Source organism: Eleutherodactylus coqui, chromosome 5, assembly GCF_035609145.1.
Source record: "Eleutherodactylus coqui strain aEleCoq1 chromosome 5, aEleCoq1.hap1, whole genome shotgun sequence".
Taxonomy (NCBI): Eukaryota; Metazoa; Chordata; class Amphibia; order Anura; family Eleutherodactylidae; genus Eleutherodactylus; species Eleutherodactylus coqui.
In genome coordinates, this window is record NC_089841.1 from 219,792,241 (window position 1) to 219,817,938 (window position 25,698).

General features: G+C 42.8%; 1 protein-coding gene across 1 annotated transcript in view; it reads left to right on the forward strand.

Annotated features, from left to right (window-relative positions):
* The window catches only part of UHRF2 (ubiquitin like with PHD and ring finger domains 2), a 102,074-nt gene that overhangs the window by 33,931 nt on the left and 42,445 nt on the right, over nucleotides 1-25,698 (forward strand). The window contains exons 3-4 of the mRNA XM_066604253.1: nucleotides 12,124-12,383; nucleotides 19,618-19,836. Of these exons, the coding sequence (XP_066460350.1) occupies nucleotides 12,124-12,383; nucleotides 19,618-19,836 (479 nt within the window). The remainder of the gene's footprint in view (nucleotides 1-12,123; nucleotides 12,384-19,617; nucleotides 19,837-25,698) is intronic.

Here is a 25,698-nt window from a genome sequence, read left to right on the forward strand (position 1 = left end):
GACTCTGTCTAGTCTATAGGCTAAGCTTGTAGACTAGAAGTAGGCGACCTGCTGAGTTAGGGGAGGTGAGTGTTATTCTTACCTTCCCTGTTGTTCCTGCGGTGTCAGCGCCGGAAGCCGCCACTTAGTGCATTGAGCGGTGCTGCCAAGTAGTCCGCCCATTATAGAGTTAGAACGGGCGAACTACTTGGCAAGCGCAGCCCAATGCACTGAGCCGTGGCATCCAACGCTGACGACGGGATAGAAGTATAAACGCCCATTTACATGCAACGATGATCGTTCAATAAGGTGAGCTTAAAATCCATCATTCAGCCGGAGAGCGATAACGCAGACCGCATGGTGTGTTGTGCACGGAAGTTGGAGATTACATTGTATTCTGCTGACAGCCTGTGCGAGAACAAAGAAGCTGTGTGCAAAGTTTAGACCACATGCTGTGCTCTGCAAACAGCTTCCTAATGCCCTTTTACACGCAATTGAAGCTGATAAATTATTAATGGACATTAGTGTCCACTAGCGCTTTATGCAAAATGATCGCTAAAACTGTCAATCTTTCAATCGTTTACATCCTCGGACTCAGCAGGTCAGCCCATAAGCTACTACTACTTTCAGCCCATAAGCTTAGCTAGTAGCGCTAAAGGCCCATTTACACGGAGCGATGATTTGAGTGACAGTTTTGAGCTATCATTTTGCATATACTTTTAAGTAGCTATTTAGCTACTTAAGAGCAATTAAATGTGCAAATGAAGCCTTAGCTGAAAGCAGTTAATAGCCCATGAACGCTCATCTGCATTCAGATCCTTTGTTCTCCAGGGGGAAACCATGCTATCAGCACTACCTGTGGTGAACTGCTGATAAGTGTGAAGAACTATTTTTAGGTTGGACTGAATTTAATGATCAGCTAGCAGTGCCCAAAAAGTGCAAATGAAGCCTTAGCTGAAAGCAGTTAATAGCCCAAGAACGCTCATCTGCATTCAGATCCTTTGTTCTCCAGGGGGAAACCATGCTATCAGCACTACCTGTGGAGAACTGCTGATAAGTGTGAAGAACTATTTTTAGGTTGGACTGAATTTAATGATCAGCTAGCAGTGCACGAAAAGTGCACGATGGCCGCGCATTTAGATACATCGATTATCTGTAAAAACGATTGCCTTTTAGCGATTTTTATTTTTTTTTCCATTGCTCTGTGTAAATGGGCCTTAGTAGTAGTTGACAGATTCTCTTTAAGGCCTGACCTTGCCTACGTATTGGTGCCACTTTACAGCTATTCCCAGAATAGGCCAAATAACAATGTTGTCATGCTTTTGTCACAGAATTTCCCATTCCATTGTACGTTGCACACTCCCCATGATATTGTGCTAGACTACACCGTGCCGCTATAATACACTTCTGCTGTAGGTCCTGCACGAATATCAGCTGCCAGTCCCTTATATATCTAGCTGTTCTGCCGTCAGATCTGTGCGGAAGACAAATCAGGCAGAAAAGATCACATTTGTGCTCCATTCTGAAACCGCGCCAGAAATCTCGCTTTGTCTCACCGTACCCTGTGGGGGAGTGAGGAGCTGCATGAAAGCAGCGAGCTGGCTGCCACAATGTGCCTTCCCTGGATATACAGTATTGTACAAGACGGAGCACACGGGGCTTCCTTATCATCTAGCTCATGTTCTATATGCGGGCTGCTACACTTATGCTACATGGTAGCATTGTACATTCTGAATGTGCCCTTCTGACCAGTGAATACTACTGTGAAACATTAGTCTGTATGTAGAATAAACAAACAGCGGAAGTACTAATTATAAAAACCCATTATTTTAACCCCTTAATGATGCAGTCCTTTCCCCGCTTTTAAAAGCTTAACTCCTTTATTTAGCTATCACCATTGCTGGATGGGGACTTGTTTTTGTGGGACGAGTTGTATTTTTCGATGGTGCTATTTAATGTACCAAAAAAATTCTAAAAAAAATGGAGTAAAATGTGAAAAAAAAGACATTCCGCTATCTTTCGGTGCGTCTTGTTTCTACCGCGCACAAACTGCAACAAAAAGGACACGATAACTTTATTCTATTGGTCAGGATGATTACTACAATACCAAACTTGTATAGTGTTGCTGTACTACTTTTATTTTTTTTCAAAGACATCTAATTTTTTTTAAAAAAAAATTTCTGTCTCCTTCTGCGCACAATAACTTTATTTTTTCGTCGACCTAGTTGTGTGAGGGCTCATTTTTTATGGGACATCCTGTAGTTTGCATTGGTACCATGTTGGAATACATACGACTTTTTTGATCACTTTTTATTGTATTTTTTTTTTTTTTGGAGACAGGATGACCAAAAAAAGCACATTTTTGGTGTTCTTTATTTTTTTGGGACAATGTTCACCTTGCGAGGTAAATAATGCGTTAAATTGATATATAGGACTTTTATGTATTTATGCTTTTATATTTTCGATTCTTTTATTGGAAATATGGCAAAGGGGGGTTGAACTTCTATTACATTTTTTTTTAATAATTAGTAAAACTTTATGGTTCTTATTTTTCCTTTTGTGTTTAGTCCCCCTGGGGGACAACAACTAGCGATGCTTTGATCGCTCCTGCAGTATGATGTAATACTATAGCATTACATCATACTGCTATTGGGCAGGCAGTCTGTCAAGCCACCCCACGGGGACGGCCTGATTCTGCCAAGACGGCCCCGGCTGCCATGACACCTGCACGGCTCCCTGCAATCTCATCGCTGGGGGCTGTATCCAACCCCCGAATATTGTTTGGTGGATTTAAATGGCGCTGTCAGAAATGACAGCGGCATTTAAAAGCTTAACAGTTACGATCAGCCGTGCGGTTCATCGGAACTGTTGCCGCCGGGTGTCAACTGTAATAAACAGGCAGCACCTGCGCTGTATGAAGAGAGGTCACCCTGCGATCTCTCTTCATATGTACCCGGACCCTGCAGGACGTAAATGTACACCTTGCAGCGTTAAGGGGTTAAAGTAAACTATTTGTAGTTTATTTTTCTCTAGTCCCTCCAAGGACACATTATTATATATATATCATTGTTACAACTAGGGCAGCTCACACGATTTAATAGCTTAATACACAGTGAATGGAGTCGATGAAGGTACATTGATTTTCATTGATGCATTCACACTTGCGTATATACATGGCGTATAATACACACGTAAAAAAGAGTGCAGCATGTTCTACAGGGTTCATACGCGTCATGGAAAACCTGGAGTACCTGGAATTTGATAAGTCATGGAACACCTGGAAATGTCATGAAATTTTCTGATTTGTCATGGATTTGTTTTTTGTCATGAAAGTAATAATAATCATTTCTGAGATTCTTGTGTGTTTTTTCTTATGTTTGTCCAAAACAATTTCTTTATTCCATTACGGTCCAGTATTGTGTTTAACACTGTAGGCCAAGGGAATAAAGAAATTGTTTTGGATAAAAAGAACTAAAAAACACAAGAATCTCAACACTCCGTCTTAAAAATACAAAAGATATTTCAGATTTTGAAGTGAATTGAGGTTTTTGTTCTCAACCGGCATTTAAACGCTCAAAAATAGAGCAGAGAGCGCTCGAACGCTAGTCTGTAAAGCCCCATTGAAATCAGTGGAGGCGTTGTACAGCGTTTACTGTTGTGTTTGAAACGTTGTAAAAAGCGTTGTGTGTGAGAGACCTCATTTACATTGACAGATGATCGCTCAAACGACAGTTTGAGTGACAGTGTGGAGCGATCATCCTTGCATAGTCTATAGTAGCTAAGTAGCTACTAAAGAGCTATGCAGGTGGAGCCGGACACTGCTGCTATCACTAGGCGAACAATACAACTGTTTTGCATAAGCAAACAGCTGTATTGTTTTCAGCGATTACAGCTCGCGTCCTGCTGTGAACTACCAGCGAGACACGAGCTGTAAGAATCTTATTAGCGCTGCAGACTGTGATAAGAGTTTATCGCTCAATTCAAGAAAGCTAGAATTGAGCGAGGAACGAATCGTGCACGAAAACTGCACGATGTCCGTGTATTTAGACCCAACGATTCTCGCTCAAAAGACAGCTTTGAGAGAATTTTGAGCGAGAATCGTTGTCTAAATGGGCCTTTAGAGTAGCCTCAGCCTATATCCATTAGTATATATCACATTACTTCACAATTCCTTCCTAACTCTCACATTCATTAATTATGCATGCATTGTTATTACTATTAATTAATAAGTTGGTCATGAGGCTCCTGTTCAGACTGGAAGTCCTTGCAGCAGAAGACGAGTGCATGTTAGTGTGAAGATGATCAATCTGCAGGGAGATAGGAGAGCTCATTTTCAGCGTGCAAGACTCCTTTTAAAGATGGCGGACGCCATTGGCTACGAGGCGTGCTGATGTGCAGAAGTCATTAGCTCGATTTAGAAACGAGAAGAAAGAAAGCCGAATCCCGAAATGTCAGAGACTCTTTAAACAAAGCAGATGGCTAACGTAGCATGCTGATGTGTGAAGCAGTTGGGTAGATGTGAAAATAATGAAACGCACGGAGCTAACGCGGTCCTCTAAATGAGGGAGAGAAAATGGCGGCGAGCGGTCGCTGAAGCAGAGCTGAAATTTTACTGCTTTTATTTTTTTGAGCCGCCCCCCTCTCTCCCCGTCCATCCGTCCTTGTGAATCTTCCCACAGACCATGGTCTCCGCATGATGGGAGCTAAGGGAACATTAAGTAATCTGCCGAAAATCCTAAGGAACATTCATCCCGGACTGCGGCAGTGTTTCATTTACACTACTTGCCTTGTAGTCCTTTTACATGTCTCATTTAGCATTCAGTTGCCATGGGGATTTTACTGATAGCGAGCGCACATTTGTTCTGAACTTGTTGCAGCGGCAGAAGCAGTCGGTTTTGTACTGATTTTTGTTTTAAGGTCTCAGAACTTCGTGACTTCTGAATGGATCCATGTGAATTATGTTTAACCTAATTTGTGATGTCCGGTAACTCCTTAATGCGCAGACTGATCTCAGCAGTTGATGTGCGCCTCCCGATGGGACTCTCTGGAGAGGAGGGCTAGAATACATGTATATTGGCAGTCTTTAGCTTTGGCAAATTAAGCTGGTGGAAGCGGAGAAGTGTCAAAACTGCTACGCACTATAGCTTTTTAAAAAAAAATTCTCTACCTCATTTTAGTTGTAGGTATCGTAGTATAGACCGACACAAATTTCTGACATACAGCATAATTAAACGTTTTATGTAATGGAAAAAATACCATAAAGAGTACTTGTTGCCTGCTACTGGCTGACATCTTTCTCCCTAAGGGTGGCTTCACACGAACATGTGCGTGTGCCCTCTGCAAAAGTGCGCACCCACGTACGTGCACAAACGTGTGAATGCAGGTGCATGCATTGCTTTCAATGGAGCCGGTGGCTCCATTGAAGACAATGGTCTGCCAGAACCCCTTAATTGTTTTTCAGGGAAGAGCTTTAAATATAAGCTCTTCCCTGAAAAACAACCATTTTAGTGTAAAAAAAATAAATATATATATATATACTTGCCTGTCCACTGTTGCCGTATCCCCACAGGGATGAAGAACACATCTGCCGCATGCAGCAGATGTTTTCTTCATCCCTGCGGGGATTAAAGAATTCCCTGCTGCTTCACATGCCATATCTATGACAGATGCAGCAAGGGAATTCTAAATTCCTGCGGGGAATAAAGAATTCCCTAGCACAGCTGTCACAGATGACAGCTGCAGTAGGAGATCCAGCTGCCAGCATCCTGTAATTGTTTTTCAGGGAAGAGCTTTAAATATAAGCTCTTCCCTGAAAAACAAGGCAAAGTAATGTAAAAAATAAGAAAAAAAGACATACTCCTCTTTCTTCAGCTTCCGGGGCTCAGCCGCGTTCTCTCTGCACTAACCCCGGTTCTGCAATGCCGTTCTTTTAGCAGTCGGGGAATTAAAAACCCCGCCTGCTTAAAGAGCTGCTTTTGATCGGCTGGACGCCTCAGCCAATCACAGGCAGCTCTCGCCTGTCATTCATTTTCTTGGGGTAAAAAGCAAAAAAAACCCACTTTTTTAACATTTTATAGTTTAGGGGTTTTTCCTCGTGTTTTTTTTTAAATTATATCTACGCTAAAATAAAGTATGGGAACGGGTTCTTTATTTTGATTTGGATGTTTTGATATATAGTATGTATGGTTTTGAATTACAGGGCTCATACGGCGGTTTTGGTTGCCGCCGGCTTTTGATGATTTTCTTTTTTTATGTACATATTTTTATTTTATTCTGTAATTTTTTTTCCTTTTTTTACTTATGTATCTACTTATCTTTTTTTACCTTTGATGTCCCTCATCATGTCATATAAGACCTCTAGGGGACATCCACATGTTTTTTTAAATAATTTGACACATTTCCACTGTAGCTGAGGCATCCATAGGAGCCTTAGTTACAGGAAAAAACATTCCCTGTAGTGACAATAGTCACTGGCACAGCTGATCAGGGTCTGCTAGGACACCGCAGCTCTTCTGTAGCAGGGAATCCCAGCGGTCACTGACTGCCGACTCATGTAGTGGAAGTTATACTTTCACTTTTTAATACATAGCGCTCATTGTACTTAAGAAAGGAGGAGGCAGAGAGGGTTAAAAACCCCTCCTGCCTTCTCCCATGGGTTATCAGCTAACAACCCAACATGCCAACTGATTTATTGCAGAAGCAGAGGCTTTAAACCCCTGCTATATTTTTACTATCGGCTGAGTTTAAAGCCCAGGATCAAGTGCCGTAAATTAACCATGCTTGATCCTTAATAAAGTACTTGATAGACAATGGGTACACTTTTTCGTTATTACATATAGATTACCTATATGTGAGCCGAATGCACACAATGGGACGGATTTCCCATGCGGAATCCTACCCAGTCTCCAGCCGGTGACCCCTGCGGACCTCGAGTTTATCTGTCCGCAGTGTCTACATTTGTATATGCGGATAGGTCACCCAGGACATGCGCAGTACAGATGACGCAGCATGACCGCTAGGCGATGACGTGCATTCTAGGCCTGTTCGCAGCTGTCACTGTGGACAGACCGTGGATCGGATATCTCCCATTGACTTCAATGGAAGCTGTCCGCGCGGAATCTGGCCCAGAATATAGCATGCTGCGTTTTTCACCCCCCTTGTCAACGGAAAATCGCTTTTGATTTCCTCATGTTGGCATGAAAATTCATGTTTACCTAGCGTGTCTATGGACAGTATTTGCTGTGGAATCCGGAGGCAAACGCCCGCTCTGGATTCCGCAGAGCAAATCCACCCGTGTGCATTGGGCCTTACATTGTTTGATTTTATTTTTTTTCTTTTCTACGTGAATCTGACTAGAAACCACGTAGAGGTCCCTCTACAACTTAAAGGGGTTGTCCCGCAAAAGCAAGTGAAGTTAAACACTTCTGTAAGGCCATATAAATGCACTTTGTAATATACATCGTGCATTAAATATTGGCCATACAGAAGTTATATACTTACCCCCCCCCCCCCCCCCCCCGGTGTTGGCATCCCTGTCTCCATGGCGCCGACCAAAGCCTTCTTCTGCCTCAATTAGACGCGCTTGCGCAGTCTGCCTCTCTGTCCCGTTGAATGGGGCCGCTCCGGCGTGCTCGCGACGCACAGATTGTCAGCGCATGCGCAGACAAGCTGTGCGGCGCGAGCACGCCGGAGCGGCCCCATTCAACGGGACAGAGAGGCAGACTGCGCAAGGGCATCTAATCGAGGCAGAAGAAGGCTTCAGTCGGCGCCATGGAGACGGGGACGCCAACACCAGGGGGGGTAAGTATATAACTTCTGTATGGCCAATATTTAATGCACGATGTATATTACAAAGTGCATTTATATGGCCATACAGAAGTGTTTAACTTCACTTGCTTTTGCGGGACAACCCCTTTAACTTTTAATAGTCCTAGATAAAAAAGGGGCAAATCTAGAATGGACTAATATCCAATGTATACCTCCACCAAATAACTCCTAAAACAAGACGGTTAGTCAGGTACAAGGTGGCCCTCGCAAAAAGTTTAATCCGCGGTAGAACTCTGACGCTGAGCCTTGCAGTTCTGCATGGGTTCTGCTGCAGCTCTCTGCACAGATTTAGTCCCTGTCAATGGGGCAAATGCACGTGCGGAAGTCTCACATGGTGGGTGGGCCAAGTATTGGCTCATCAGTTTTTCTTCCTTTTTTTTTTTTTTTTTTACAGAGTGGATTTCAGAAACCATGTGCAGAAAAATCTGCATCATGTGAACTACAGCACGGACTTTCGTAGCCTTCAGTAGATTTCGCAGCGGATTTGCCAGAATCCAGGCAAAATTTCCCCGTATGAACAGGGGGACTAAGGAGCACGTTGAACTAATATAAAACATGGTAGACAATAACCTTTTAAGGGAAAATTGTTTACTTGCCATCATATTGTTTAGGCCATGCCGTGCCACTACTTGCCATTTGCCAACTAGCCCATGGAATGCATATTGTGGACCTATTGGCAATAACCGTGAAGACTTCCTTCTCATTATACAAGTGGGATATTCTATGGGACTATTGATTCCTGCAGTTGGATCTGTCTGTGTAGCAGAGCACAGAAATGTGCATGCTTTGTTGAATGCAAATATGCCAAAATGATCCCGGAGCTTGCTTTGACAAGCGCGGTCTGTGCCAGCCTATCCTAAAGGTAAGAATGACAGGAAACCGAGATACAGAATGAAATGTCTGCAGGCATCTCCTACAAACCAAAATCTGCTGTAGTATAAGCCATCTGCATTCATCTTCCACCCTGTTGTAGTGGAGCCGCCCATTGTTCTTTTTTTTCCTACCACTTCAGGCTGAAGAGAGGAGGGAACATTTGGGCTCAGCAGTCGGTGGAGAAGAAATTCATTGTGTGAATTAGAGACGGAGCAAAAATTCACGATTTAACTTTGCATTGAAGAACCACATTTCCCCTCTTTAGGGATACATTTCTGTTTGTTTGACTTAAAGGGGTTGTACCAGAATAGCAATTTATCCCTATCCATAGGATAAATGATAACTTTCTGATAGGTGGGGTCTCACCACTTGGACCCCGCCAATGTGGAGAATAGGACTCCCTTGTGAGAATAGGTCTCTCTTGTCAATGCGGGGGTCACTTCTTCCCCTGCAGTGACGTCACTCTGAATGGGAGCGCTGGCCAACGTAAATACCCAAGCAGGTGAGCTGCTCGGGTACAATGCAGTCTCGTTGAAAGTGAATGTAGCACTAGTAGTGTGCTTCCACGACCAGCACTCCATTCAGTCTCCTGCTCACCACAAAGCCCCCCCCCCCCCCCTGTAAACCTGCACTTAAAAGGAAAAAGGACATGGGATGTGGAAAAGAAAAAAACAATCTTAAGCAATATCAGGATTTATGTTTTTGTTCAATCCTCCTCCCAAAAAATAGGATAAAGCGTGCTAGAAAAACCTTCATGTACCCGAAAAGGTTACCAATGCAAACTACAAGTCATCCTGTAAATAATAAGCCCTCATACAGTTCTACATACTAAAAGATGAAAATGTTGTGATATTTCAACGTGATGACAAAGTTATTTGAAGTGGTTTTTTATTAGACCCTGTTTCCCTGAAAATTAGCCCAACCCTGAAGCAGCCGCTTGCCACACTAGCGATCCCTCCCAGTACAACCCCCCCCCCTCCTTTAGAAGGAGTTGTAGGAATTGAATGGAACTTTCTATGTGTGATTGTAACGTTGATATAAGTAAGGGATTAGAGGGTCATATTATTGGGAAAAACTGAACACTTGAAGGGAGGCTTGGATACAAGATGTAACACGGGTAGGCATTGAGTCTCTAGTACCCTGTTGTACCGCCTCTAGCTTGGATACAAGATGTGATACAGATGGGCATGGAGGCTCTAGTACCCTGTTGTACCACCTCTAGCTTGGATACAACATGTGATACAGGCGGGCATGGAGGCTCTAGTACCCTGTTGTACCGCCTCTAGCTTGGATACAAGATGTGATGCAGGCAGGCAGATTGTACAAATTCGTAAGCTGTCGAAGTTGACGTTTCAGATGGTCCCATACATGATCTGTTGTTAATAAGCCTTGCAACCAGATGGGCCACGGAAGTGTGACAATGTTGTGGGGACATTCGTGTGACCCCCCCCCCTTGTGTGCGGCGGAGCATTATCCTGCTGGAAAATGTCATGAAAGGAACACATGTGGCTGCAGGATGTTCTGAACATATCGCTGAGCTGTCATTGTCCCTCGTACCACTACTCGAGTTTACCGACTGTCGTATGCAATAGCCCCTGAGACCATCACACCAGCAGGGGGGGGCAGTGTGCCACACCACAGTAAAGGCAGGATTGAGGCACTCACCACTGCGTTTCTAGACCCCAACACAGCCGTAGTCAGCGCCCAAACTAAACCTGGGTTCACATAAAGAATGCCATGAGACCAAGTATCCTTCAGCCAAGTGGCTGGAAATAGTTCTGACAGACACAGGGAGCTGTAAAAAATAGTGCCACCTGTCTCTTGATGGTGCACAATGAAACAGTTGAAGTTGCTCGTGCTTGTCGGACGATCAGACTATCTTCTCTACTGGTGGTCTGTTGAGGCTGTCCTAAGCCCGATAACTCTGTGTGCCCTCACACATCCACCAGTCCCTACACCTCCTAACAGTCTTGTCAGAACGACCCAGGTGTTGGGCAATTTCTTCGATACGACTATCCAGCTTCTCACATGCCATTAATGCGCCACTCTCAGACTCTGGTAACTGGGCAATATCTCTTTGATTGCGCCATGGAGGAGTGTCTAGTGGTCAATAAGCTCTACGCAAGCGGTAAAGAGGTCTATTACACAAAAGAAGCCTTTGAGAACCTTTTTGTAGGCCAAGAGTGGAACCACTCTTAGGGCTTCAGGTGGCAAGACTGTTCATCTAATTGCACCACACGCTAATTACACCGTGCAACACAATTTTTGTAACCGATAAGCAGATAGTTGGCTTACAGTAACTTTAGTGCACTGAATTCAAATATGATATCCGTTTATTTTCTGACACTTAAGGTTTTCAAATTATGGGGAATAATGTAATCCAATTGCAGTTGTATTGTATTTTTGGAAGTCTGCCTATATAATTAATTCAGTCGCCATTAACCTTGCTTAATAAAAACAACAGCAGTGATTGTGCAACTATTTCACAATCACTGTTACACACCGCATGCTGACTGAACACTATAAGGGTAGGTTTATGTAGCATATAGGATATGTTTCTACGTGGCGTAAACACTGCGGATCATCAATGAGCAAGCTGTAATTAATGAGCTGTGTTTTTACAGGTCATTGGTTAAGCTAAACAAAAGAATCAAAAATACCTGTTTAGTATCACTGCGTCCGTAAAGGTCCGATCTATAAAAATAACGCATTATTTATCCCGCACGGTGAGCGTCGTCCAAAAAAATATATATAAATGCCAGAAATGCACCTTTTTTTTTTTGTCATTCTGTCCCCAAGACAAAATGCAATAAATAATGATTCAAAAAGATGTGTATTCCAAAATGGTATTAATGCAAAAACTACAGGATGTTCCGCAAGAAATGAGCCGTCACACAACTATGTGAACAGAAAAATAAAGTTATTCTGCACAGAACATGGTGGCTGAAAATAAATAGAAAAAAATTAAATGCCTTTGAAAAAAAATAAAAGTACTACAGCAGAAAAAAACTGCATAAGTTTGGTATCTTGGTAATCGTACTGACCCATAGAATAAAGTTATCAGGTAATTTTTGTTGCAGTTTATGGGCCGTAGAAACAAGACGCACTGAAAGATGGCGGCATGTCATTTTTGTTTTCATTTTACTCCACGTAGAACTTTTTGAAAGTTTTTCAGTACATTATACGGTACTTTCTGTTATGAAGATGTTTTAAAAATGTGTTGCACACTGTTATTTGGATACCTGCCTTAGATGTAACTGCATGCTGAATTTTGCAGCAAAACTCCTCCTCCTAGGTGCTTTTCTTTTTCTTGACCCAGATTTGTATAATTATGGCAACTAGAAAACGATATTTTTAATGCGACCACCCATTTAAGCATCTAATGAGAATGCAACATTTACAGCTACATGGATTGCTTTAACTTAATTTTTGGTTTAATTCTAGATCAATGAGCTGGTTGATGTCCGGGATGTGACCATTGGATCATGGTTTGAAGCACATGTTGAAAATGTTACCAGATCCACAAAGGGACACAAGAATGGCAAGGCTTATATTAAAGGTGGCCACTCTTGTAAAGGGACGAATGGAAGCTTAAGTCCAGAACACTCCAGAGAAAACTCTGCAGTTTCAGATACCACCCCTTCCACCTCTTACTCCGACTACGTGGATGACGACGATGTAACTTACTTTATAAAATATGACGAGTAAGTCTTGCAGGAATGGAAGACATCTGGCCTGGTTTGACAATGTAGATGAACTGTATATTTTGCTTTTCTCTTTGATCCCTATTAGGGGCTTGGCTACCTTACACGTACAGACGATACATTGTTTTGCACCTTTTTATACGTGTTGTTTACTAATGTATACATCATACTAATTCTGCAGCATTTTCTTAACCCCTTAGTGATGGCCAATATGCTTTAAACTAAGCTCACTAATAGGCTTTAAACCTGCACATACATCTTTTTAATGTATGACAGCCAGGCTCCTGCTCTAACCTTCAAGAAGAAAAGCCCCACATCCTGTGCAGATTAACCCCTTACAAGCCACCATCAATAGTAACATGTAAACTGAATGACAGGAGGATGGAGCTCTTTCTGTCACCCATTGACACCCTGCAAGACGATTGCAAAGTGTCAATGGCTTCCCATGGCTGCTGGAAGCCTGACAAAGGTCTCCATGTTTACTGTATATGCGGGAGCCTCCAGTGGAATCCGCCAATACCGCAGTCGGCGTCCATGCGTACCTACCTCTTTTCTTCTTAATTTGTATTGTGGATGGACCTGACAATTTTTTTCAAATCTTTTTTTTTTTTCTTCCCCTCCCCGCGCCATCTCTAGGCAATGACGCGGGTACCCTCAAGCTATCAGCATTGTTAATTGAGGATGGGCCGCGGGTCGGGTGGCTTCCATTGATGTCTGCACAAAAATGGAGCTTCCTGTGATTTTGTCCTCCGCTTGCGGAAACTGCAATTGGTTTCCGCAAGTGTGCAGGTAGCGTCAGTTTTCCATAGGATGTAACAAACTGTATTTGGTGGGGATCCGCGGTGCGGACCCTGACTGCGGATTCCGCAATGCAAATCCGTTTGTATGCAGCCGGCCTAGCTCAGCCTATTAGACCCTGCCTACCGCAGAGTGTAATGAGCTGCTGTCATAGGCTGAAGGCACAGTTTACACGTAACGATTATTACTCAAAATTTGTTCAAACGAGCGAAAGTGAGCGATAATCGTTATGTGCAAACATGAAGCTATCATACGCTATTTGTTCACTTGTCTTTTATCACTGAGTTTCGGACTTAAGGGGAGGGGTGAGTATTTGCTCAGCTAAACACAATGACTCACAGGGCAGTAGACAATGGCTTTTCTTTGCACTAATTAAAAACCTCCCGCTGAGAGGGAGCAAAAAAGTCCTTCGTTCCTTTGTTCGAAAGACAATCATTGCATATAAATGAGGCTCTATTAGAATGCATTACATTAGTAATGCAGTGTACTATCCTAGTCAATGATCACATCTTCAAGTCCACTTCAGGGACTAAAAAATATCTTTTAAAAAGTTCAATACAATAAAGTTTGATTGAAAAAAAAAATCCATTTAAAATGGATAAAACATCCCAAAATATTTTTAAAAAGCAACACCTACTAAGTCTTATGGCGTTCGTAATGACCCAATCAATGAAAATGTTTTGTTATATGGTGAATGCCGTAAAAATAATTTGAAAAAGGCCAGAATTGCTGTTTTTTCTTTTACTCTTCTACCAAAAATGTATTCGAAAGCAATCCAAAAATTATATGTACCCCAAAATGATACCAATAAAAACTACAACTCTTCCACAAAAAACATGCCCTCACAGAGCTCCGCTGCTGGAAAAATGTTATGTTATTTTTACCGAATGGTGAACGCTGTAAAAACAATGACAACCTTTGTGGTGAGGGTTTCCATCTCCTCCCCCAAAAAACTTAAGGGCTCGGTCAGACTAGCAATTTTTATGTGCGCCTAAAAAGAGCGCTTCTAAAAGAACCTATGGGTTCCTATAGAAACGCTCAAATGAGAGAATGTAGGTGTGCTAAACGAAGCGCACCGAACAAAGATAGGACAGCGTTTCAGGAGTTTCTCATTGACTCCTATGGGAGCCTGCTGCCCAGAAAGCACATTTTAAATGTCCTGCTGTTAACTCCTGTTAGTCCCCGCAGGACTGAGGGCACTCCCCGAGGGTTCCCTTTATCCCCGCAGGAACTAACAGGAATTTACAATGGGACAATTAAAAAGTGCTTCTGGGCAGCACCTTTTAAATGCCCTGCTGTAAGCAGTGGGCTATTACTTCTGCCTCCCTGCTAAGCAATTGCCCAGCAGCAGCGGTGGCAGTAAGGGGGGACTCCTTCCCCTCTGTCAGCAAGACAATTCGCTATAGTGGGGAGAAAGAGGGGGCGGAGTTACAGGGCTTTCCCCCCAGAGTGTGCGGGGAGGGGTGGGGCTAGAGGGATCCCCCACTAGCACCGTCCTCTCTGTGGTTTGCTATAGGGAAGCTCTGTGCAAATCCATATAGTCCTGCCCACTCATTCAAGCCCTGCCCACTCTCTCTCTGCGCTATGGGGATATCCCTCAGGATTTCCACATGGCAAGGGAGAGAAAGCGGAGCTATGGAGGATTAACCCATAGCCCCGCTCCATCTCTCCCTGCTTTAGGGAAATCCCGAAGCCATGTGGTGCTTCTCTCTCTTTCTCGAAGCGCAGCTGCTCCAGAGAATGGGCGAATTTCAGGTGCATGAAGATCAGCTCTTCTGCGCTTAGAAATTTTGCTCGGTCACCGTATTTGTGTGGTTTTTTTTTTGTGGTGGTGGTGGGGGGGGGTTGTGCGCCTATTCATGCAATAAAAAATTGCTTGTCTGACTGAACCCTAAAAATTATATAATGCATTATGTGCCAGAGTGCTGACATTAAAAAATACCATTTCTCCCCAAAAAGAAGGTCCCGTATAGCTATGTAAATAAGTTACGGCTCTAAGGGATTGCAAACATTTAGTTTGAGTAATAAGTAAATTATTGTTTTGGTACTGTTTAAACATATTGTTGCTGTTGATGCCCTTGGTTTGTCATAGGATGCTGCATATTTTTATGCCACAGGCTTTTAACTCTTTCCAATCTAATTTCCCTGCCACCTACACACTCCCCGGATCTTATTTCTTTTGGGTGGGAAAGCGCGATTCCTTGGAATTGCTCAACAGAAACACATAAAAATGACCTGTCCATGGTGATCTTATTAGCAATGCTTTGAAATTTAACCATGAGTTATGAGTGTTTCACATCAGGAAGATCATGAGTAATAACCCTGTAATTGTATGTATATTGATATTACATACATTTATATAATAAGGCTCAGATATGAGATTGTCTATCTAACACTATGCAGAACAGTTCTATGATATCCGAGAATGTTCTACATATGTATGATTGATTTTCATTGACCCACTCACACTAGCGGTTTTTAATTGCCTACAATACGCACATACTAAAAACCGCCGCATGTTCTATTTTACGGTGTGTTACACGTGTACAGCCCTATTCTATATGGGTTGTGTATTAAATGTGGTATGTATGCAATACATTTTGTATATTTAAGAGACAGAGCAGGGAATTAAAAGCTACTAGTCACACTGCACAGGGCAGCATGCGTCAGATACGCTGTTAATACGCAGTGCATGATTGCTGCCCTATGCAGTGATTAGTTGGCTCAAACAGTGGTAAAACGCTGCTTAATGCATGCAGTATTATATGCATATGGCCATGGGAATGAGCCCTAATACAAATATGCAGAATAGCCTCCGGCGTCGGAGAGCTGTCCTGCATAATGTTATAAACGTGTCAGACCCCGTCTGACATCGGAGCTATGCAGGGAAATCGAAATGCCGGAGGTAGTTGTCTGACACTGGATTGGAAAGGGTTAAACAGTAGCTAAACACCAATGGCGCAGCAAGCACAGTGAGAACTTATGATTCTTCTTGAAGCATCGTCCACGTTTTCTGCTGCATTCTTGGCTGCAGATGGGAACTAGATAAAAATATCAGCTTTTTGAGAATCTGGTATAGGCTTGATGTGATATTTCGGTTAGCCGATATAATTGGACACAATCGGATATCATTTTTGTTTACTGAGAATTATTTCTTTTTCCTTACTAGAGTGGTAGAGGAATACTAATACTAGTTGGACCGTGAAAGGTCTTTTTCTAATCGCCAATATTATAATAAGAACCTCCAAGCAGTGGTTTCCATGGTAATGAAATAAAAAGTCTGTAGTAAACCGTTCCCAAATTGCGCAGCACAGTCCTGGCTCTGCAACTACATGTGGCAGATGTATGTAATGTAGTCAGAAAGAGATACTGCAGCTACCTTGTGACTCGCAGCTCACGGTATATGATGAGTGTTGGGTCTCATATGATGTACAGCCTCTTTTTTGCACCACACTTTGACCCCTTTGCATGACCTTTGGTGGATGATTTTGGTGTCCTTAGATTTGTTACATCCTCACCACCGTCGTAAAATCATAAAATTAGAATTTGATACATTGAATGACCTCTCAGGCAAGGTCAAAGTTCCTATGGCGAGGGTGCATAACCTGGATGGCCACAGGAGCAGACGCTAGAGAGTGAGCTCCGCCAAGAGAGAGACTGAAGAAGTAGTAGACTTACAGGGACGAAGGAGAAGAAAAGAAGATGCCGAGGAAGAGAACGATCAAGGGAGGACCGAGATGGATAACTGAATTCTTCCCAGCGTGGGCTGATGGAGAAGAGCCAGGGACACAAGGTGCCAATGCAGACAAGCTGAAGATTCCAGGGACAATAGGCCCGGGGAATTCCCAACGACGTGAGCAGGGTAGAGGGGCCGTCCCCCCCCCCCCCCCCCCCCCCCCCCGTCTCCTGTGCAGAAGGAGTGCTGGGGGAACACGTGCACAGAGAAGAGCGTCGAGGGAGTAAAATGCCCACAGAGCCCAAGTTAAAAAAAAATGGCACCCAGAGCACCCCGGGGAGGAGGGGAAGGTAGTTGAAAGCTGGAAGGCTGCAGAGGACAGGAGCACAATGAAGATGGTACGCTGGACTCCCGCAGCCAAGTGAGAAAGCTAGCACATATATATAGGAATAAGAAGACTGGAAGAACAGAGTGAGAACAGGAAGAGAGGACCATTGTACCTAACATTTTATGTTTGCATAACGAACATCAAGTCAATCTACTTAGTACTTTTTTGAATCACTAATGAATGTCTATCTTGGTATTCTCTATAGTAAAAAAAAAAAGGTATTGCAGCCTGTTGGTCAAGGGTGCAGCGAGCGGTATACTGAATGGACTAATGCTATGTGTAGCATCCTTACTTTCTATGACAATATTTGTCATGTTGTACAAGCACTGATATAGTCACAATGCGGTTCATGTGACCATTAGACTCAAACTGGATTTCCTGGCATATACATACAACGGAAGCTTGTGGCATATACCACTGTATAGGCATATTGGCTTCCATTGTAATTAGGGTATGTGGTGCCCCGCACCCTCTTTTTTTCTCCCCCACTTTTGGTTTTTTATCCCCATTTTTCTATGGTACTATTCAATGTACCATATAATGTACCAGAAAACTTAGAAAAAAATCTAAGTGAAATGAAATGGAAGAATAAAGGTAATTTCACCATCTTGGGGGGGGGGGGGGGGGGTGCAAAATGTATAGTTTATTTATTTTTTTTTCTTAACCGTACTACTTGTTAAAGCCTTTTTATATTTTTCCAAAGATATTTTATTTCCGCCATTTTCTGACAGCCATAACTTTGTTGTTTTTTTTTTATCAACATGGTTGTGGGAGGCTGCGTTCTTTTACGGGACGTCCTGTAGTTTTATTGGTACCATTTTGGAGTACACAAGATTTTTTGATCGCTTTTTAATCAATATTTTTCTTGGAGATGGGGCAGAACAAAAAATTATGACAGTGTGTGTAGATAGATAGATTAATTATATATGTATATATATATGTGTGTGAGTGTGTGATATATATATATATATATATATATATATATATATATATATATATATACATTGTATTAATTTTAAACTTGCCCAGGGGTAGTACCAGGCGATGGAGCATAAGCAGCAGCAGAGGCCTGAAAAACAGAGCTCCATTTCATAGCGGCGGTTGTGTGCAGCAGGAGAAAGGGAAGAAGCCGTTTGGTAGAAGCGGGAGCACTAGCAGTTCCTGCTGGTGCTCCCCACCAATTAGCGGTACGGATGGGCGGCAGTGGGGAGGAGAGAAAACTGCTAACCGATTGCATATTTGTTCGCGCAATAGTGCTAACTAAATTGTGGTTGCGCAAAAAATGGCGATCGTGCCGAATTTTGGCACATTCATTCTAGAGGATGCAGTGACATTTTCCCCTGCTTTGGGAAAAGTGTTTTTTTTTATTTTTTTTATTATTTTTAATAATTATTAGACTTTTTTAAACGGACTACCTGTTTTTTGTTGCTTTTTTGAACTTGCGATTGTTTGATCGTTTCTGCAGTATGATGTAATACCATAGTATTGCATTTTACCACAATCTGACAGGCAGTCTGCAATGACGGCCCTGGGAACTTTCAGAAGGCCCCTGAATGTCAGAGCCAACCAAATAGATCCCTGCATTCTCATCGCAGGTGTGAGGGGGGTCCGAACCCTGATCGGGTGCATTTTAATTCTGCTGTCATAATTGACGGCAGCATTTGAAGGGTTACCATACGTGATCAGCTGCGCTCACTAGAGCCAACCGGGCTTAGGATGATGGAGTGCACTGAGAAGGCAAAGAAAATACGCTTCTGATTTAGAGTCAAAATTTGCACCCATTCTTTTGTGGAAATACTGCAGCGTTTTTGCTTTGTGTGAACATACCCTAACACAGTTGGCATCAGGTTCTGCTCCTCATCCTGTTCCACATGCCACTAAAACCTATGACTTATATATATGTTGTGAGTTGTTGAAGGGTTAAAAAAAGATACACCGCCCTTTTAGTTTTCCAAAATTTCAAAAGAGCTGGAAAGTAAGGTTATGATACATTAAAGGGGATCTGCATAGCCCCCTTACCTCTTTTCTATGTACCCCTCACCGACCTCCACTAGTTACAGCTCCTAGTGCTTGTAATGTGTCAGTTGGGTAGTGTCCTCTGCTCACTGCCAACATTGGTACATGGGGTAAACCTGATGTCAGCCATTGACAGTGAGTGAAGAAGACTGCGTACTTGACTGATTAAAAATGCTTAAAGCTGTAACTAACGGACTCTTCCGGAATGTGACTGCCAAGCTATGCAGCCGGCCGTGCTGATCAGAGGACATGACCGATTTCTCTTGGAGGTCTGCTTTTTTTTTTTTTCTTCTTAAATGTGATTCCATGTTTTTTATTTGAATATCTCACCAATTTCTGAAATTCTTGTGTTTTAGTTATCCTGAAAATGGGATTGTAGAGATTGAAACCGGCAATATGCGGCCCCGAGCGAGAACTACTTTGAAATGGAGTGATCTGAAAGTAGGTGCTGTGGTCATGGTGAACTACAATATTGAAACTCCGGAGGAGCGTGGCTTCTGGTTTGATGCAGAAATAACAGACTTAAAGGAAAATTCAAGAACTAATAAAGAAGTGTACGTCAAGATTCTGTTGGGGTAAGGATATGAAAACGAGTTTCTAGCATAAACTATGACCATGTGTACCGTCATGTAGCTCTGTCAACCTGTGATACAACATACAGTAGTTTGCACTATATAGGCCTCTAGGAACACCAAGAAGCAATAACAATTAATATATCTTGGAAGGAACAAGGACCAATTGTGCAGCTCTGGTTTACCTAATAATGGCATTAAAAGCTACTGAAGAAGAATAAAATGTGAATGCATGTGTTCCAGCATTAACAGCTTTAAGGCCCATGCCTTAGGGCTCATTCACACAGGTGTATGCAGATTTCGGTCCGTGAAAAACTATGTGCGTAATACAGAGCATATTTCGCCTGTGTAAATAAGGCCTAACAAGTATTAATCACATTGGTTTAATGGCATTTAAGGGATTAGCAATTCTTGCTAAATCCAACCACTATGCTGTCCAGGTATACACCGTGTTTCCCCGAAAATAAGACCCTGTCTTATATTAATTTTTGCTTCAAAAGAGGCACTAAGTCTTATTTTCAGGGGAAGTCTTATTTTACTTACCTAGCACTCTGTCCAGGTCCCTCCCGCTGCTCTCCACAGCTCTGACGCACTTTCAGTCGTCTGCCTCTCATAAAACATCACTTCCTGGTTATGGGATTCTCAAATCCCGCCTCCATGAAGCGATGGCTGTGATTGGTTCTTTGACCACTGCTCAGCCAGTCAATGCAGCGCTGGATGAACCAATGCAATGGCTGGGGTTAGTTTATCCAGCGCTGCCTTGATTGGCTGAGCAGCGGTGGAGGAACCAATCAACAGCGATCACGTTGTAGAGGCGGGATCTATGAATTGGCTGAGCCGCAGCCAATCACAGCCATCGCATTGGTTCATCCAGTGCAGCATTGATTGGTTGAGCAGCGGTCGAAGAGCCAATCACAGTCATTACTTCCTGGTTACAGGATTCAAAAATCCCACCTCCAGGAAGCTATGTTGTACCAGTGGGTGAGAACTGCTGGAAACGCGCCAAACCTCTAGAGAGCAGTAGGTGTGACCTGGACCGAGCCTGCTAGGTAATGCATTATTTTTATTATATTTTTATGTAGTGTAACTAGGGCTTATTTTCAGGGTAGGGCTTATAGTTAACGCTTCCCTGAAAATTAGACTAGGGCTTATTTTCAGGGAAACTGGGTGCCTAGTCTTGATCAGCGGGTTCAGCAACACTACATTGCTTTAGTAACAAGTGGCTGAGTGAAGCGTTGAGTTCTACGTATTTCTCTTTTTATTGTAACTTGAGTCGTATTTGCGCTGACAGTGCGACTGACATCTGTCTTATAGCTTCACCGACACTAGCCTCTACATGTGAGCTCTGCTACATCTTAAAGAGCCCATGTTGGGATTTCGGTGCTCAGTCTGTGGCTGATCACCGCTGATTATATAAACACCCTCAGTATTGCCACATTTCGCTTGGACATTGTCCATTTGTGGAGGTGTTTTTTGTTTGCTGTTTTGCATTGGGGCCGGCCTGTTTCCTTATTCTGCCTTGGGATCGCTGTCTGCCCTAACCTGTATTTGTCTTATTGTGCTGCGTGAACTCTACCAGCCCTGAGATTTGATTATTGATTCTGGTTCCTCTGTTCAGAAATGACATCTGCAATGCATCAGCAATTGGAGACAACCCTGGAGTGTTTAAGGTGAAGACTGTAGAATCCCTTACCTACCAGTTTAGCCCTAAGCAAATCTAATAGTGGCAGAGTGGATCCACAGACTTCGTTGAGGTCTGTGGTCGGTCTTTTAGACAATTATTTTAGCCTAGTCTAGCAATTCCCACATTCCTACATCCTTTATTACTGTGACCATTAGCTAGACCAGTGGTCCCCAACCTGTGCTTCTCACCATCGTAGACATTCACAGTAACAATATCACCAACGTATTCTATACCGAGAACAGTAGCAATATCCCACTAATGAGGGGCAGACACCTTGAAACAGCTGTCTATGTATGGATTCTGGCTTGGCTTTCAATTCTCAGTCATTGTTACAAGGCTTGTATAAACAGTCTAACATTGACTTGCGGGAATGATACCTTCCAATAGGTGGCGCTTCAGAGGTATTGTTCCATTTGCATATTACCCAGAGGAGCATGAATGGCCTTATAAGTCTTCTCCATCACGCACCTTCTAGGGTCTTTCCCTAAGGAAAAAAGATAGCGTGAAACTCAAACTGAAACATTATTATTTATTATTCTGCATATTGGGATTTAATGACACTGTTTCACATGTTAACCCCTTACGGACATGTCTTATTTTGGCCCAAAGTACACCACGATTTTTGGGGATTTTCTTCTCCCAAAAGCCATAACCTTTTTATTTTTCCGTCAACATGGCCGTGTGAGGGCTTGTTTCTCGTGTGGCAAACCATAGTTCTTATTAGTACCATTTTAGGGTACATATAATATAATTAGAGATGAGCAAACCTACTCGGCCACGCCCCTTTTTTTCCCGAGCGCCGCGATTTTCGAGTACTTCCGCACTCCGGCGAAAAGATTCGGGTGAGTGGGGGGTTGGAGTGGGGGGGAGAGGGAGAGAGGGCTCCCCCCTGTTCCCCGCTGCTACCCCCTGCTCCACCACACCCCGCCCCCCCGCATCTTTTCACCCGTGTACGGAAGTACTCGAAAATCGCGGTGCTCGATTGAGTAATTACTCAAAACGAGTATATTCGCTCATCTCTAAATAAAATGTATTGTAAAACTTTAATTAATTTTTTTTCTTTTTTGAGCACCTTTTTTGTTTTTTAATTTTTCTCTTACAACGTTAATAGGGATGAGCGAGTATACTCGCTAAAGCACTACTCGTTCGAGTAATGTGCCTTAGCCGAGTATCTCCCTGCTCGTCCCTGAAGATTTGGGAGCCGCCGCAGCTGACAGGTCAGTCGCGGCGGGGAGCAGGGGAGAGCGGGAGAGAGAGATCTCCCCTCCGTTCCTCCCTGCTCTCCCCCCGCAGCTCCCCGCGCCGGCACCCGAATCTTTCGGGACGAGCGGGGAGATACTCGGCTAAGGCACATTAATTGAGCAAGTAGTGCCTTATCGAGTATACTCGCTCATCCCTAAACGTTAATCATGCAGCATAAATGACATGATATTTTTTTTTCTGCAGGTCGTTATGATTACGACGACAAAATCTTAATTATATTTCCTTTTTAGGTTTTTCCGCTTTTTTAGAAATGACCTTTTTTTTTTTTTTTTCTCTTTGTACTTTTTCTTTTACATTGTTGCATTCAAAGCCCCATAACCTTTATTTCCTGTGGACTGAGCTTTGTCAAGACCTGTTTCTTGCGTGATGAGCAATAGTATTTATTGGTACCATCTTGGGCTACATATGGCTTTTTGATCACTTTTATTCCGTTTTTTTGGGAGGCAAGATGAACAAAATAAGCATTTTTACCTCCTTTTTTTTTTTTTTAGGGTTTGTATTTTTTTTAACTTCTTTTTTTTGTCGCGCAGGTAATTAGTGTGTTCAATTCATTGTGCAGTTCATTATAGATACGATGATACCAAATATGTGGAATTAAAAAAATATATATATATTGTTTATATACGAACGGGAAAGTGTGCAAAAAAAGTTGTTGGTTGTTATAAATTTTTTTTTTTAGAATTTATTTTTGAACCATAATAGCTTTGAGGAATTTAAACCATAATGGGTATGTTTACTATGATAATGCAGTGGCCATGGCAGGCCCAGATGCCCATCACTTCGTTAGTGAACCCTTTACATGCCATTATGTACGTTGATTGCATGATGTATTGGGTTAACGGTGGGGATCTCTGTTCTCATTGATCCCCACCGTTGCAACGGGGAGGCCAGCTTTCCGGCCATAGCCCGTTCCCACTGTGGGGTGGCAAGTGCTCACTTTTGAGCCCGTGCCATGCACAAAACATACGTTTACATCCTGTTGTGTTAAGGCGTTAACACTCCTTACTTGAATGTGTTCCAACCATAACTCAAAGTCGAATGTGGCTCACAATGTATAAAGGTTTGGAAACATCTGACAGCATTTTCTGGGTTTGGTGTAGCAGGGACCAGGGCTCCTGTTCTGGATGAGAACGCACAGCATTCCATGACTGTAAACGTAAATTTTTTTGGGGGGGGGGGGGGGGGTTGAGTCCCTCCAAAACTCCTTATTGATAAATATCTGCCAATTAATTTATTACAGTTTGTATTATACTAGTTCTGTTAGGAAATAAATTCATCTTAAACTAGGTGTATGCAAGCCATAATGCCCAGAAACTCATTCAAACTAGCAAAACTGAAGGGTAATCTTTGAGTCTAAACATAGGCAAACGACTGAACAACGAGTGAGAATCGTGAAGTTCTCGCTCTTCTTTCAGTTTCAGCTGGCATAAAAATCAGCGCCGGCTCAGACACTTATCAGGCAGCTTAAACACTGATCTTTCAGTGTTTCACATAGAAATATGAACCACTGAATGATAAGTGCCCAAGAGACTGCCTAAACAGGCTGCCCGAGCGAACCGGCTGATGGTGATGTCACCGGCCCGTTTCTCCTGGCAAGCAAGAAGGTTCTTGGACCATGCAAAGGGGCCATATCTTTTGAGTTGCGCTCAAAAGACCCCAGCACAACTTTTATCAGACATGAGACACTTTAAAAAAATTTTTAAGATTTAAAAATCTGTGTAAAGCCTCATAGGCTATAACGGGGCTGTGTTGTCCATCCGATTACATGGATAGCACACATAAAAATTGCTAGCCTGCACCTAGCCTTAAAGGTGGTTTCCAGGAGCAAAACTATCGGTGACCTATCCTCAGGATAGGTCACCAATAGCAAATCTCCCACCCCCCCAAATCAGCTGATGAACTGTCAAAATGCCACCTGTAGCACAGTGGCCTGGTTTGGTATTGCAGCTCTCTCGTTCACTTTAATGGGAAAGAGCTAAATTAACAAACTAGGCCACCGCCCTTCCGACAGGGTTTTGACCGTTTTGGATGTCCGTAGCAGCTTCACATCTGCTTATCGGTGGAGGTCCCGGGCATTGGACCCCTGCTGATCTGCCATTAGCGACCTATCCTAAAGATAGAAGTATCTGGTCCAACAGCACTCACAGCGTAATAAGATCCCAGCAGGGTGAGGTGGAAAGATGCACAGCCACACCGGGAGCCATGGACCTTCAATTCCCTTCAATAGTCCATGCAGTTGCAAAAGAGTGGCAGCATAAGCGATGAAGTAAAATCACGAAAATTGATTATTCCATGTTAAAAATTGAAACCGGCAACATTTTGAGCTTCTTGGGCTTTCTCCAGCTTAAAGATAGGTCTCCAATAGTTTTGCTCCTGGAAAACCCCTTTTAAGTTTTCTTTTCAAATTTCCAAAGAACCAAATTATGGTGGTTGAATACAGAAATTAAAGGGTTGGTGGAGCTACCTTCTGAGTATTTTATGTTATTGGCAATCAAAATTTGAAATTGGCTGCTTTTATAGCACCTCTAGTAACTGACACCCTGTGCATCTAATTATTGGTTGCCAACAGTTACATCATTTCCCCACACACTACATGCTGTGTGAATATATTCGTGCCTAAAGACAATCGCTCTCACAGCAAATATATATTTAGGTCTTTTATGGACTCGGTGAGGATTTAGTTAAGCCACCTATTTCTTCATTTGAAGGTGTCTTTGTCTGTTTTGAGTGCATATATGTCAACAAAGTATATAATTTTATATTATTCTCTTTTAGGAGGATATAACCATCAGGTTATCTATTTACCTTTGGCATTTTGGGGGAAATTATTTCTATTTAGCCATTTATACCCTAGGGCTGCTCCCTTTGCATACAATACGTATAGCTATTGGCATTACATCTCAATTTGTCAGCCTATC